This window comes from Muscardinus avellanarius (assembly GCF_963383645.1).
Source record: "Muscardinus avellanarius genome assembly, chromosome: 18".
Lineage (NCBI taxonomy): Eukaryota > Metazoa > Chordata > Mammalia > Rodentia > Gliridae > Muscardinus > Muscardinus avellanarius.
In genome coordinates, this window is record NC_137804.1 from 5,562,796 (window position 1) to 5,579,020 (window position 16,225).

The 16,225-nt window shown below is 47.2% G+C and overlaps 1 protein-coding gene across 1 annotated transcript in view; it reads right to left on the bottom strand.

Moving 5' to 3' along the window:
* Nucleotides 1-16,225, bottom strand: part of ULK4 (unc-51 like kinase 4) — a gene marked incomplete at both ends in the record, with an annotated part of 268,478 nt that overhangs the window by 208,548 nt on the left and 43,705 nt on the right. The window contains 3 exons of the mRNA XM_080715872.1: nucleotides 282-443; nucleotides 9,318-9,401; nucleotides 11,481-11,588. Of these exons, the coding sequence (XP_080571998.1) occupies nucleotides 282-443; nucleotides 9,318-9,401; nucleotides 11,481-11,588 (354 nt within the window). The remainder of the gene's footprint in view (nucleotides 1-281; nucleotides 444-9,317; nucleotides 9,402-11,480; nucleotides 11,589-16,225) is intronic.

The following is a 16,225-nucleotide window of genomic DNA, read 5'->3' on the forward strand; positions in this document are numbered from 1 at the left end:
AACTCCCCTCTCCAAGCACTTTCTGAAGCCGTCATGCCAGGGTCCTGCAAGGCCCTGCTGAGATTTCCTGACAGTCTCGGGGTTTTCCAGCTCCTGTTCAAGAAATTCTGCTTTGAGAAAACACTGGGTCATCGCTGTCACCAACTGTTTTATTCAGGTCTCCGTTTCCCGTCTAGGGGATTAGGTTTATTCTTCTGGCACATGACATCAAATTCGGTATTTAAGTATAACCAGAGATATAGATGTATAACCAGATATCCCCAGAAGATGCTCCGTCCTACCGATATCGCTGTTATCCTGAGGGAGTCGACGGTGGAATGTTTGAACAGGTACCAGAGGACAGGCCCGATTTCTCCTGTAATGAAGCCTTGGGCCTGGGCAGAGGCGGTGGTGCACACGTTCTCGATGATCTTCGCCGCCATGTGATTCACAACGCGTTCTTCCTGGAGTGGACGGAAGGTCAGAAGAGCGGGACTTAGTATCAGACAAACACGCCCGTCACTGCCTACCCACCGTGGATGCCTTGATACCAACACTGCAGCATCCGCCCCGTGATGTGTCAAGACCTTGGGAGGTGCGCCGACTCGTCCACGTTCTTATGAAACTTACAAATCATTACTTTAGAACACAATTTTCCATATTTCAGCAAGCTAGATGGCCACTCTCATCAACACACATATGTACCTATGTGTATGTGTATGCATGTAAGCACATACTGGAGATTGAACTCAAGGGCATTCTACCTCCAAGTTATATCCCTTTTTTTTGGTGGCACTGGGGTTCCTGGAAACCCTTCTACCTCCAGGTTACACCACCAAACCTATTTTTATGTGTTTTTTTTTAATTTGGAAACAGGTCTCTTCAGCCAGCACTGCTGGCTTCGAACTTGCGTGATCCCGTCTCTGCCTCCCAAGTGCGGGGATTACAAGTGTGCACCACCATGCCTGGCTCCCCTAACCCTTTTTATGTTTTATTTCGCAACAGGGTCTCTCCAAGTTGCTGACGCTGGCCTCGAACCTGAGATCCTCCCGTCTCAGCCTCTCAAATACTGGGATTACAGGTGCACGCTACTACGCCTGCCTCCATGTATTTTATGAAAAAATAAAATGCTAAAATAATCTGGGAAGTATAACGTGAAATCAGAAGGTAATTCTGAAATTCCAAGGTGCAAACAGAATAGCCCTCCAGAGGCATCGAGGCTGAAGTCTGAATGCACCAACCAGATAGAGTGGAGGCCCAGCTCAACACAGGCTGCCGGAGTCCTCAGACTGAACCGGCAGTGTGATCCGACGGACCCTCAAGTGAGGCGCTATTCTGCACCATCACAGCAGTGCCTAAGAGGTGCCCCCAAAAGCTTCCAACTGTCCAAGAAGCCCCCAAACACTTCACACAAAAACTTCAATGTCCAGTTTTGATACATTCATGGTATCTGACACCTAAGCAATACTGCCAGGATGTGAACAGGAGAAAGTGACTCTTAAGAAAATTCAATCAACAGAAGTGATAAGTTGATATGTTAATAGACCTCGATGTTAAAAATGGCTATTATACAGTATACAGATTCAAGAAGGAATAGGATTCCGCGTATGGCGATGCACGCCTGTAATCGCTGCACTTCGGAGGCTGAGACAGGAGGACCGCAGGCTCCAAATTGGTCAGGACAATTTGTGAGATCCTGTTTCAAAATGAGGCTGGGAGTGTGGCTCGGTGATAGAACACCCCTGGGTTCAAACCCTAGTAACACACACACACACACACACACACACACACACACACACACACACGAATTAACAGAAGATACAGAAAATGATATAAAAGCTGGACGTGGTGGTACATGCTTGTAATCCCCGTACTTGGGAGGCTGAGGCAGGAGGATCAGATTTGTGGGCCTGCCTCAGCTACTTACTGAGGCTCTCCGCAACTTAGACCATTTAAAAATAAAATGGGGCTGGCGGTGTTGCTCAAGGGTAGAAAGCCCCAGGGTTCAATCCCCAGTACTGCAAAAAGTTATATAAAAATGACTCAAACCTAAATTCTATACAGAAGTAATACAATAACATAAAAATTACACCAGATGTGATGAACAGGTTAAACACTAAGTGATTAGTGAACTTGACATAAATCACAAGCTCAAATGAATAATGCTAAGAATCATAAAACCTTTAGAAGAAATCAAAACTTATCTCAATTAGGCAGAGCTTAGGCCGGACAAAAAGGTATTAAACATGAAATAGATTAAAATTTTAAATTTCTGCTCACAATGACACCATGAAGCCCCGGCATCTCACTTGGAGGAGATAGTTATGTATCTGAGCATTGTGTGTATTACATCTTAAAATACTGAACATATTAAAGAATTATGTATCATCTCACCTATGTTTACGAGACATACATATCTAAGTATGTATAAGCGACATAGGAAACCACCGCTGTTTTAATGGTGGCAGGTGCGAGTTTAGCGCCTACTTTGGACATCTACATTCCTAGTGTTACAGCACGCGTTACTCTTTTGTATAACGCATCTTTTTCACTTAAAAAGAACCTTCAGTTGTGTCTTAATTCGAGCCATGGCTTTGCATCCTCTGGTGTCTCTTTTGGGGCGATTCCCCTCTGCCTCCCCATCGATAAAGTGGAGATAAAACACGAGGTAGTTTGGGAAGGAAATAAACTTGCGTATCTCAACACTTTATAAAGTAGGTCCCGGAAAGCCGTAAACGCTCTATGACGCTTTAGCTTTTCTTCCTATTACTTGCAGCAAATAGTTTGAACTGGAAGATTGCTAAAAAAAGATTACAAACTTTAAACACGCTTTCCCTCACTCTTTGGGCACGTTTTCTGAACACTGAGAGAGTGCCTCCTCCCTGTTCGTTTCTTTCCACGTGACCAGAATCAATTAACACTCCTCGTCTCCTCCGTTCCCCCACTCACTGCACAAAGGGGAGAAACAGGGCGTCTCATCTGCTGGGCACCTTTGAAAGCCTATACCGGGGCGGGCGTGGTGGCACACACTTGTAATCCCCGTGCTTGGGAGGCCGAGATTGGAGGACCGTGGTTCCCAGACAGCCTCGCTACTTAGCGAGGCCCTTTGCAACTTAGCGAGACCCTGTTTCAAAATAAGATAGGACTGGGGGTGTAGCTCGGAGGTAGAATGCCCCTGGGTTCCATCCCCAGTACCGAAGGACAAAAAAACCCACAAAACACACACACACACACACACACACACACACACACCAATGAATGTGCCTCAGAGCTCGGTTCCCCCGCCCCTTGGAGCAGGCCCGCCCACATGGGTCTTTTCTTATCCCAAGATACACCTTACCTGGGCAGGTCCCTGGCTTGGAGACCGCCCCTTCCCCAACCAGACACTAGCTCCTAGAGTAGAGATGCAGGAGGCGGCAGCTAGGTGACCATGGCCTGGTCACATGACACGGCACGTCCTCTAGGTGGCACTATGCATGTTCTCAGGCAGTTTAGAAGCTTTCCTCCTGAATGTAAGGGGGTCTTACTTATGGGACACTGTCACGGGCACGTTACATCCCAACTATCAGTCAATTCCTGGCGGATTCCTTCCCAGCACGAGAACGCCACATTTCAGCCCAGGTAGGGGAGAGGCCACGCGTCATTCCAGGGTCTGAAGACATCGAGGCTGTCAGGCCGACCCCCGATGTCACTACCCAGGACACCGCCTAGTCCCCGGGAGCCCCCATGAGACACCTCACAAGTGTAATTGGTGCCAGTTTCTGTTCACCATTTTGGAAAGGAAAACTAAACTATCGTTTAATCAAAGGCCTCTTTCATCTTACCATGAGAACAATAGGTCAGATTACTAGAAAAATGGCTGGACATTATTAACGAAGAGCTATACCGTTTCAGGCTGTTAAGCCGACAAAATGTATTATATGCAATCTGAACAAAATAAAAATCTCTGCTGCCAGTTTTAAGCTACATGCCTACTTTTCCAATAAAGCATGCCAAAATTAACATTTAAAAGATTGTCAGTTTTCACATTTGAAAATTTAATAGAGCTATGATCCTCTCATCGCCAAAGTACTTGGAGCTTATTTTTACAGAGCTGATTGTTTTTGACTCACTGGACTAAGAATATAGGGTTTTTTATTTAAGACAGGCAAAGCTGGGCGTGGTGGCACACACCTGTAATTCCCACTACTTGGGAGAGGCTGAGACAGGAGGATGGTGGTTCCGACAACCTCAGCTACTCAAGGGCCTTTTGCAACTCAGTGAAACCCTATTTCTAAATAAATTTTTTAAAAGAGGGATGAGGGGGGCAGCTCAGAGGTAGAATGGCCCTAGGTTCCATCCCTAGTACTGCAAAAATTAATTATAAGAGCCGGCCATGGAGGCGCATGCTTGTCATCCCAATACTTGGGAGGCTGAGACAGGAGTGTCTCAGGTTTGTGGCTGGCAACTCTCTCCTGAGGACTCTGCAACTTAGCGAGACCCCATTTCAAAATAAACACAGGACTGGTAAAGGGGGTGTAGCTCAGAGACAGAATGCCTCTGGATTCAACCCCCGGTGCCACAAAAATATAAGAAAATAAGTGTGATGGCACACACCTGTCATCTCAGTACTCGGAAAACTGAATAGGAGTATCACAGGTTTGAAGCCAGTCTCAGCAACTTAACTTTTCAAGACCTTGTTTTAAGAAAATAAAATAGGGCTGGAGTAAAATTCAAAGGTAGAACACTTCTGGATTCAATCTCCACTACCAAAAACACATGAAAAATAAGGAAATACACTTTCCTAAAGTTAAGCTAGCATCACGCAGACAAGAGCCCCGTGCTGCGCCCAGAGCCCTCAGCCCGGCCTCTGTCCCGCAAGGTGGACGAGAGGCATAAACGGGCGGCCAGGGGTGGTCCTACGTGAGCAGGAAGCAAAACGAAGACTCCCCACCCAGATCCAACCAGCACCCTGGACGCTGGCCACGGCGACGTGTAGTAGAGGTGGACAAGAAACGCCTGCCCTGCACAGGGCAGTCCTCACCTGCCGTCTGACGCAGGAGGAGCACAAGTTCGAGGCTTGTGCAGGCCACTGAGACCCTGTCTCTAAGAACAAGAAGGCAGTGGCAAGGCCTGTATAATCCCAGCACCTGGGAGGCTGAGAGCAGGGGTCGCAGCGGCGAGGCAGCTTCAGCAAGTTAGACACTCAGTAACTCAGCAAGACTTTCAAAGTAAGACAGGGCCGGGGTGTAGGATGCCCCCTGGATCCAACCCCGAGTACCATCCTCCACCCACACACAAATATTTCAAGGAACATAGGCAAAACCAAGGAATACAAAAATTTACACAGATACATCACTGAAAATTATTACTGCTGATATTTCACGGTTTCGCGGTACTGGGAGATGGAAGCCAGGGGTATCATACTTCTGAGCAATACCTCCAGCCTTATTTTGAAACAGGGGCTAAGTTGCTGAGGCTGGCCATGAACCTGAGATCCTCCTGTCTTAGCCTCCAAAGTACCGGGATTACAAGCGCGTGCCACCACACCTTCAGTACTTAATGCCAAATCCAGCAAAGCCAAACTCCAGAGCCTCCATGTCCACCTGCCCGCTCCTGGTGCTCCTGGCCCCATCCAGGTGGAGCTGGCCTATCCCGGCAGATGCTTGAGGACAGCTTGCCAGAGAGCGCCCGTCAGCAGAGTTCATTTCTAAACACAGGAGGCCGGGCACGGTGGTGCACGCAAGTGATGCTGGTACTCGGGAGGCCCGCCCAGGAGGATCACTGGTTAGTGGCCGGCCTTGGCAACTTACACCATATCAAACTAAAAAGAAGGAGGGGTGAGATAAAATGCCCTAGCTCCAAAACGACAGACCCCCCACCTCTGGTGAGAGCTCTGGCCTCAGAAAATTATGAATCTTTGAATTATATTCAGTGATTCAGAAGAAAAAAGCAAAATACTGTCTTGTTATTACACACATTTCCTGCGAGGGGCACCAAGTCCCAACGAAAAGATGTTGATGGGACACACGTTTCTTCGTAAGATTAAGCTTAGATGCTAGCCCTGGATGTGTGTATATATAATCATATTCTAGCACTTGTCAAAAATTGAGAATTTTAACTAATTTCTCTCCTTGTTTTGGATAAATGGCACCTAGAACATTTCAGAAATACATATGACGACTAACGGTCCTACTGCTTTTATTCAAGCCCAGTGTCTTTGTAATACATTAACAATTCAGACCGGTTTTCTCCAAAAGAACAAAGAGCACTAATTAACAAATTCCATCAGAGTTGTCTAATCAGCGAGTGCTCAGGTGTGAGGGCCGACAGTGACGTTCCGAGCCTCACCTTTAAAATACAACCTACCCAGGTGTCAGCTCAGCACCTCTAATTATACAGACATTACCCAGGCTAAGGGGAAAAAAAGGCATGGCTGATTAGATACAGGCGCACGAATTAATCTTCCCTGCTGAACGTGTGCATATTCTCTAGGAGTTATTTTCAGCATCACATGCACTAGAGAGTAACCTGCTACCTACACAGAAAAAGTAACTCAAAAATACAAGTCTAGCCGGGCGTGGTGGCGCACGCTTATAATCCCGGCATTTGGGAGGCTGAGACAGGAGGATTGTGGTTCGAAGACAGCCTCAGCTACTTAGTGAGGCCCTCTGCAACTCAGCAAGACCCTGTTTCAAAATAAAAATATATAAAAAATAGGGCAGGGGGTGTAGCTTGGAGGTAGAATGCCCCTGGGTTCCATCCCCAGTAACTGGGAAAAAAAAAAAAAAAAAACCTCTCTGGCTCCCTATTCCACGCACACATATATGTATGTCATTCAAACTCGACCGACGCTACCCAGAGCAACAGTGCATCCCAGAGAGAGGCGCTCTGCTGGCGCCCACAGGCATGAGGGCGGCCAGGACACCAAGCACCAGGTCTGGTTCTTGGTCTGGCCGGGCCAACATCAACCCTCGAGAGCAGGCACATCGAGGCTGGGCTGGAACCCTGAGGCAGGACACCCTGGGTCCCTCGGCCCATCTCTGTCCCACCGTAAGCCCGTCACTAAGTATTTTCCCCTCTCTCCATCTTAGCGTTCATCTCTAACAAGGACAAAAACATCTACATCTCTCTAGTATCTGTCCATGTTACTGAGATAAATGCTAAGGTCAGGGTAATCAGCATAATAAACTTTTATTATTTCTTTATACGAGGTACATTTAAGTTTGTCTTTTGGTATATTTTTATTTCCGTAGTCGTAGGAATTGAACCGAGGGGCAACTCCGCCTCCATGCTAGCCCAAATTTATTTAGAGGCAAGGTCTAAGTTGCTGAGGCTAGCCTTGAACCTGATCCTCCTGCTCCAGCCTCCCACGTACTGGGAATATTTTGACATCTCACCAAGCTACACAAGTTCAAAGCAAAAGAATAGATGTAAAACCAAGAAGCAACATGAAAGTACCGATTCCATGGAACTATACGCTCAGTAGTTACAATGGCCAGCTCTCATGCCTGTTTAAAACCACAATGTACTGGGTGTGGTGGCGCAAGCTTGTAATCCCAGTGCTTGGGATGCTGAGATGGGAGGATTCAGGTTTGTGGCCAGCCTCAAGCTACTTAAGTGAGGACCTTTGCAACTCAGTGAGATGTTTTAAAATAAAAAAATAGGGCTGGAAGTCTAGCTTGGAGGTAAAACGCCTCTGAGTTCCATCCCTAGTACTACAAAAAAAAAAAAAAAACTCTTTTGGGGGGTGGTACTAGGGATTGAACCCATAGGCATTTCTACCAGCCAGCCCCAGCCATTTTGTTCTGAAACAGGGTCTAAGTTGCCAAGGCTGGCCTTGAACCCGCAATCGTCCCTGTCTCTGCCGGCTGAGTACCGGGATGACAGGCACACGCCCCACCTGGATGATATATCCGGTGAGACCCTGTAGTCTGTTCTTGTCTATTTACATACTTGAAATATTCCAGTGTGTATTTCTATCTCCTCTTGCCAAGAGCCGAGATCAGGGTGTAGGCAGGAGTTTGATCATCTGTGTGCCCCACACCCTGTCTCCCTAGCTCAAGGCTTTGAATGAGACCAGGCACCTTTCAACTACAGATGAGAACGCCTGTCGCTGTATTCCCGATTGTATGCAATGTATCATCATATCCCATAGTCACACCTCCTCCAGAGACAGATGAGGCAGGTGTGAGCCTCCAGGCAAGGACGCGCTCGGCTCCTGCAGCACCCGGGACTCTGGAGGGCCTCGCCTCGCGGGAACCTCCCTCCACGCCTCCCCAGCAGTCGGGAACACAAAAGAAAGGCGTTTATCCCACTCTATGATTTCCCTCCTTAAAGGATACTTCTCGCCTGTGGATTTGCTTTGGGTGAGACCGCGTACAGAATGCCAAGCTCCGAGGCTGGCTGCCAAATCCTACACGGGGCTGCGCCAGGAGCTCCACGCACACATGGCGGTTGGCTGACAGGGGGCTGGCTTTCCAGGTTACGACCTGAGAAACTCAAGACTCCCGAGAAGTCACGCAATGCAACAGACCCTACTTAATATTGCGTCTGCGTGGTGCTGCACACCTGTAACCTCAGTACTTGAGAGGCTGAGACCAGAGGATCGTAGGTTTAAGGCCCGCCTCACTTAGTGAGGGCCTGTTTTCAAATAAAAATAAAATAGGCCAGGCGTGGTGGTACACGCTTGTAATCCCAGCATTCAGGAGGTGGAGACCAGAGGATCGCAGTTCACGGACAGCCTCAGCTACTCAGCGAGACCCAGTTTCAAAAAAAAAAAAAAAAAATAGGACCAGGGGTGTAGCTTGGAGGTACAATGCCTCTGGGTTCCATCCACAGAACTGCAAAAATAAAATAGGGCTGAGTTATAGCTTGTCGATAGAATGCCCCTGGGTTCAACTCCCAGCATCGCTTAAAAAAAAAAGAGTATTAGAACAAGTGGGTACCAGTGGAAGCTGCCCATTCATCTTCAAGATGGCAACCTGAAAAGATAACCAAGGTGCGCCCAAGGCCCAGAGTTCTCCGTATCCACCTTGCTGGCTGAACTGCTATATCAATAGCTTGAGAAGGGAGGGCATTGGCAGCGTGCTGTTGAGAGCTAGCTGCGTGACTTGTATCTGTTCTAATCTTTTCAGAAGCAGGCCACTAACAAGCGAAGGAGACGCCTGTGCATCCGCACACTCGCTGCACTGGACAGCGCTGCACGCACTGGCTGGGGCAGCCTGTGGGGAAGATCTCAACTCAGGAGCAGCACGTCCACCATTTCGCACGCTGCTGCAGGCTACAATCCCTGCACGGCACTGCCCCGAGCGTGACCGTGACCCCGATGCCAACCGACCACGGCCAAGGAGCCTTACCCCTTCCCGAAGGCACCGCGTTAGCACCGTGTACGCGGCCAAGGGGACTGGCCAGCATTCTCGGGGGCTCTTTCTCTTTTCTTCCTGAAATGAAGTAGAAAAGTTATCACAGAAGAGTAACCCATTCCAGAAAAAAGCCCCATTCCAAATAACACAAGCTTCCCAAAATATCTCAATATTCTATTGAAATGACTTTACAACCTGATAATTATGGTTGGGCCAAGTGTTGTACTGCCGCGTACATACAAGGTACATCTTCTATTGGTCTTGAACCTGCGGTCCTGTCTCAGCCACCCAAGGCCTGGGATTACAGGCATCGGGCACCACGTCTTGCTGTTATCTCCTGCGAGTCCCTGCAGTCTGTTCTTATATTTGCTCATTTATATTCCAGTTGTGTACTTGTATTTCATTTTGCCAACAGAGATAAAAATACATAGCCTGGCCAACATAAGTTTTCGCCCCCGTCTGAGGAAGCTGAAGTCCAGAGACAACCACAGGCAGGAACTGTACAAAGGAAGCCAGGTGTGGTGGTGCACACTTGTAATCCCAGTATTTGGGAGGCTCCGGTGGGTCGTGGTTTGCAGACAGCCTCAGCTAGTGAGTCCCTTGCAACTCAGTGAGACCCTGTTTCAAAGTGAATAAAAAATAGGGCTGTGGGTATAGCTTGTAGTCTGTATTACATATGATATTGATCCCCTTATCGGAAGCTAGACAAGAATTGAGAAATGGTGACAAGATCTGATTGATAGATGTTATGGCTTAAGATTTGAAATGTCTCCCAAACCTCATGTGTTGGGCAGTGCAACCAGGTTTGGAGGAAAGGTGTGGCTAGAGGTGGGACAGAGGGCCCAGGCTTTGAAGACTGTATGGCGCCACTGGCTGCTTCCAGGCCCTCTCTGCTTATGACCGCCATGATGGGAGGACAGCATCTCTCCATACACCTTACTGTGTACTGTGGGATCTGCCTTGGAGCTGGCCAACTATGGACTGACCCTCAAACCATGAACCCAAATAAACCTTCCCTCTTCTAAGTTCTCACATTTAGTCACTATCATAGAAAGACTTACAGAACATCTCTTCTCAAATTTATCTGTAAAATCAAGGCAGCTTTTTAAAGAGAATTTACAGAACTGGACAAGCCAATTTGAAATTTTATTCTAAGATGAGAAGGACCAGGAATAGCCAAGAGACTAAAAGGAAGACCAGGAGATCTGCTGTACTGGGTATCAACACTGATTATGAGCTAAGCAACCTGCGATACTGATGCCTGATAGCGATATGGCAATTGGTTTAAAGTGATGTTTGTCCAGAAAGTTGGTTTTAGATTTCAATATTCAGGTTACGTAAGAGTTGAATTCAAAAACCAAAACTTTAATGCAATGAAAAAAACCTTACCAGGCTGGGCGTGGTGGCGCATGCTTGTAATGGAGGCTGAGACAGGAGGATCGCGCAGATTCAAAGCCAGCCTCAGCTACTTAGTGAGACCCTGTTTCCAAATAAAATATAAAATAGGTCTGAATATAGCCTGAAGGTAGAAAAGCCCCTGGGTTGTACCCCCAGTGCCACAAAAGAAAACAAAAAAAAACTTTACCGATTTAAAACCTACCAGTACCTATTTAAAACTCCGTGTGCCATATGAATTAATGGGCCTGTTATTTATCGCTATTTCGTAATGCTTAAAAGATACACGAGTGGATAGTAAACTCTCCCTCGTTGAATTCAACAGCGTCTCCATCTTTTAACTTCAGGAGTAAGAAGCCTACGCCTGCTGCCAAAGTCTCAGTCAGACTGACAGCTCTATTTGCACAATGTAGTGTTTTATTTAAGCAAAAATTAGGCTTTTATATACCCGGAGAGCAATGGGCTTCTCTTCCCTGAAGGAATCAAAGATGCCAACAAGCAATGGCGTACTCTGGAGACATTCAGTCCACTCATTTCAAAATACGGCCTAAGAATCCCCTAGACTGTAAAGAAAAAGGAGTTCTGAGGAAAAGAGACGCAAGAGTGTGACAGACACACAACTTTTCTCTGGAGGTAAAAACCCTCCCAAGTTCCTTAGGCATGCTCTAAGGTCCAAAGTCAAAACCTTCATAGGATATTAACACCTGTCAGCCAGGATCTGTCAGAACACGTCAACCCAGCAGCAGAGTGCAGCGGCCTCACCTGGGTGGCTACGAGATAGATCAGCTCCCCGAGGGTTGGTAGAAGGCACTGTTTTAATTTGCTGTTCCTGAAGTTTTCCCTGATTAATTCAGTTAGGAGAGCAATTGCCTGAAAAAAGAGTATATTATTTCAGTCACATCCTTCAGCTCTTCAACCCGTACATCAAAAGAAAAACACTCCACAAGACCTGTCTCCCACTTTTTAGACCTGATTTCCAAGTTATTTTCAAGTTTGGGCTTTCTCTTAGAAAAGTAGTTACTCTCCCAGACGAGAGGTAGAAATGTACCCAGAGAAATCAGCTGTCATCCCAGTACTTGAGAGGCTGAGACAGGAGGAACACAAGTTCGCGGTCAGCTTCAGCTGCTTAGTGAAGCCCTCTGCAACTCAGAGACCCTGGTTCAAAATAAATAGGGGTGGGGACCGGGCATGGTGGCGCACGCTTGTAATCCCAGAATTCAGGAGGTGGAGACTGGAGGATCGTGGTTTGTGGCTAGCCTCAGCTACTTAGTGAGAGGCCCTTTGCAACTAAATGAGAACCTGTTTCAAAATAAAAAATTGGAGCTGGGCGTGGTGGCGCACGATTGTAATCCCCGCGCTTGGGAGGCGGAGACAGGAGGATTGCACAGGTTCGAAGCCAGCCACGCTGGCTTAAGACACCCTGTTTCCAAATAAAGAAAGTATAAGAAATAGGTCTGGGAGTGTAGCCTGGAGGTAGGGCTTCCAGGAACCCCAGTACAATAAATAAATAAATATATAAATAAACAAACAAAAATAAAAAATTGGGCCGGGGGTGTAGCTTGGAGGAGGAATGCCCCTCGGTTCCCTCCCCAGTACAGCAAGAAAAAGGTAGAACAGACGGATGAAGTGGGAGCAGGCAGGTGACCACCCCACCCCAATGACGAAATCGCCCGTCTCAACCGTCCCAGCTTCCACATCCTGGCTGTAGCGTTGTCCCCCTACATCCCATAATGCCACATTGGACAGGGTGCACCCATTGTGCCTCTTTCCACAAGTGAATGTGAATCTACCATTATCTCAAAACACCAAGTTTAAAAGCCAGGCGTGGTGGCCCCCACTGGTCATCCCAGCATTCTGGAGGCTGAGACAGGAAGATTGTGGTTCACAGACAGCCTCAGCTACTTAGTGAGGCCCTTTGCACCTCAGTGAGACCCTGTTTCAAAATAAAGAATAAAAAAATAGGGCTGGGGGTTGAGCTCTGAGGTCGAACGCCCTGGAAATCCATCCCCAGTTTACCCCCAAAAAAATTTTTAAAGTCAACCTCATACTAAATTCAAAACACAGATCTGGCTTTCCACTTCAAAGAAAGTCGCAGGGGTTTAGAGCATTTCTCCATTTTATGACCCACTGGTATCTGGTGTCAGTAAGCATCACTGGAAATTTAAGACATTTTAATGCTCCAGGCCCTTAAAGTGATAAAACTGTCTGGGCTGCCTGCAGCAAACTAGAAATTGCTCTGGAGCTCAGTGTCCTGTAAACAGACACACATCATCTAACATCCCAGAATGCCACAGCCACCTTCATCTCACTTGCAAAGTTAGCTTTGGACAGCAGTAAACAGGACCCGGCGGATAACTGCTCTCTGCAGAGTCACTTGCACAATTTTCCATTTATCTTTAAAACTTCAGGAAATATTAATGGAGAAACTAAGAATAGTGAACGAATACAATACATAGATGGCAAATACCCAGGAGGAAAAACTTTTTACTGACTTAGGTACAACGGTATTTGAAAATATGAACAGAAAAAAGTAATAGATTTAGTTATTCCAACTCAGAAATCCACACGCTACATTGATATCGCCCCTGTGCATGGTTTCCCGTCGTCACTAAGAACTCTCCTGGCCTTCCAACCTTGAAACTGAAAGGTGCAGAGCTAGGACAGGTGTTTAGATATTGTGCTACTTTCACATATTGAAAATCCAAAGAAAACAAAGGTCTTATTTCTAATAGCCTAATGGGAAACTTCCCACAGGCATGGACGGTAGGCTGCGTACTACAAGTAAAGCCTGTGTTTCCATCGCTAAGTGCTTTGAAAACAAACCTGTTTTAACAAATGTGCCCAAGTAGAGCCCAGGCTTTTGGGCTTTTTCTCAAGTCAACCGGCTGTTATTAAAAGGCCAAACCTGCTTAGATTCCATATGCCCTGCGCTGAGTCTCAGATCAAAGGCCAAGAGCCAGGCAGATGATGAATTGGGAAGACTGAAGGTTTGCAGTTTCCAGTTAAAAAGACTCACCTGCTGATACTTGTACAGCAATCACTTGCCGGCTCTTGACCCTAAAAGTACAGTTGTTAAATGTCCATGTTAACGGACATATAGTTAACGGCCACAGACAAAAACTGAATTAAGCTCCAGGTGCAGAAAATACCACGCATTTCCTCCTTCAGTCAACGCTTCACTCTCACTCGCTCAGCGATTGGGTTATGTTTGTCTGCGGTACTAGGGATGGAACCCAGGGGCACTCTACCTCCAAGCTACACCTCTAGTTCTATTTTTTATTTTGAAACTGAGTTGCAAAGGCCTAAGTAGCTGAGGCTGGCTGCGAACCACGACCCTCCTGTTTCAGCCTCCCAAATGCTGGGATTACAAGTGTGCGCCACCACGCCTGGCTTGGGACACAATTTTCAATATCCACACCCTAGCTGGGGCACTTAAAGAACACTAAGCTTCCTAATTCCCCCAAACCCTTCTTCGTTCACATTATATGTGTATTAGAATCCTAGATTCCTAGCCAGGCGTGGTGGTGCACGCTTGTAATCCCAGCATTCAGGAGGCTGAGACCGGAGGATCGTGGTTCGCGGACAGCCTCAGCTACTTAGTGAGGCCCTCTGCAACTCAGTGAGACCCAGTTTCAAAATAATAAAAAATAGGGCAGGGGTGTAGCTCAGAGGTCAAATGCCCCTGGGTCCCATCCCCAGACCCCAAAAAAAAAAAAAAAAAAGAATCCTAGATTCCTGTGGGATCCTGTATATCTGCTTAACTTTTGACAAAAATCTGTAGACTGGAAACTTAAAACCCTCATTTTCACTAGTGCTGGTTTAAAAACAAGCTGGGCAGCCGGGGGCGTGGGGGCGCACGCTTGTAATCCCTGCGCTTGGGAGGCAGAGACAGGAGGATCGCGCAGGTTCAAAGCCAGCCGCACTGGCATAAGAGACCCTGTTTCAAAAATATAAAATAAGTCTGGGAGTGTAGCCCAGAGGTAGAAGGGCTTCCAGGAACCCCAGTACCACCACCAGAAAAAAAAAAAATAGGCATGGTGGCGCATGCCTGTAATCCCAATACTTGGGAGGCTGACACAGGATCACAGACTCAAGGCCAGCCTCAGATACTTAGTGAGGCTCTCAACTTAGACCACTTCCAAATCAAAAAAATAAAATAGGTGTGGGGGTATAGCCCAGAGGTAAAAGGGTTCCATACTCAGTACCACGAGAAAAGATTAAAAATAGGACAGAGCCATGCATGCTGGGGCACACCTGTAATGTCAGTACTTGAGAGGCTGAAACAGGAGGATCCCAGTTTCAAAACCAGCTTCAGCAACTTACTAAAGCCATTTAAAAAAAAATGCAAAAAGCTGGGGGGTGCTGCTCTGAGATTGACTTTTGTATTGGGTATTGGACCCAGGGTCAAGTCTAACAGAAGGACAACTTGGATAAGGGAGGGCTGATGACACAGGGGCAGAAAGATATTAAGTGTTTGAAGAAAATAAAATTCTGTTCTGTAATGACTGAAAACGTCCTTGCAAGGTCGTCTGTTAGAAGCTCTTTGGTGCCATCTGGACATCAAATTACCATCAGCTCTAATTCTCAGCATCTTAATTGAGCAACTGCATTCAAATTTGCATCTGTAATTGACATTGCACTCCCAACAGCTAAAATAATCAGGGAGATTGTTTCTAACTTCTATCACGAAGATAACCTCCATCTCGTCACTTCTTAGTTCAGCTCTTGATGTGAAACAAGCCACCTACAACTGGTAAATTCCTCCTCTCAAGAATAAACCATCAGCAAAGCAAATACACAAGAAGCAGGTTCCTCCTACAAACCTATGGTCATGTTAAGAACCTGACTGTAGACTTCCGGGAAGATGGCGACCAAGAAAAGCGGGGCTTAAGAGCCCCGCTAACAACCAATCTCCATTACCACAAAATCAGCGCTTTTCATAGCCAGAAAACACCATCACCAGAGAAACAAAAAAATCACCAGGCTCCAGAGAGAAAGCGGACTGAGAACAGAGCTCAGAGCCACAGAGGAGATAACCGGCCTCACGCCCGAGGACGCGGCAGCAGCGCCATACTGCCGGTGGCAACGGCGAATTCACCGGACAGCTACAGCAAGCCAGGGTGAGCCGCTGCGGAACAGCCAGGCGGGATTTCTCGCCGCAGGTCAAATCTAAAGCTCCCAGTGGCTGAGCTCAGCACACGCCGCAGGGATTCAGAGTGGAAATCAAAACCAAGAAGAAATACGCCAGCCTCACGGCCGAGGGCGTAGCAGCGGCGCCATATTGCCACCAGCGGCAGCAGCAGAGAATTCACCCGAATCCAGTACAGCTACATCTGCGTACTCAAGAACAGTGAGTCAAATTGCGGGCCACAGAGGAGAAATCCCAGTACTGTACTCCCTGGGACTTGACCCAGTGGGGGAGGGGCGGTGGCAGAGATATCACACCACAGAACGTGCAACCTGGCACCCCCCACAGTCTAAAGCAGCCTCTATAGACTCTCTGGGTC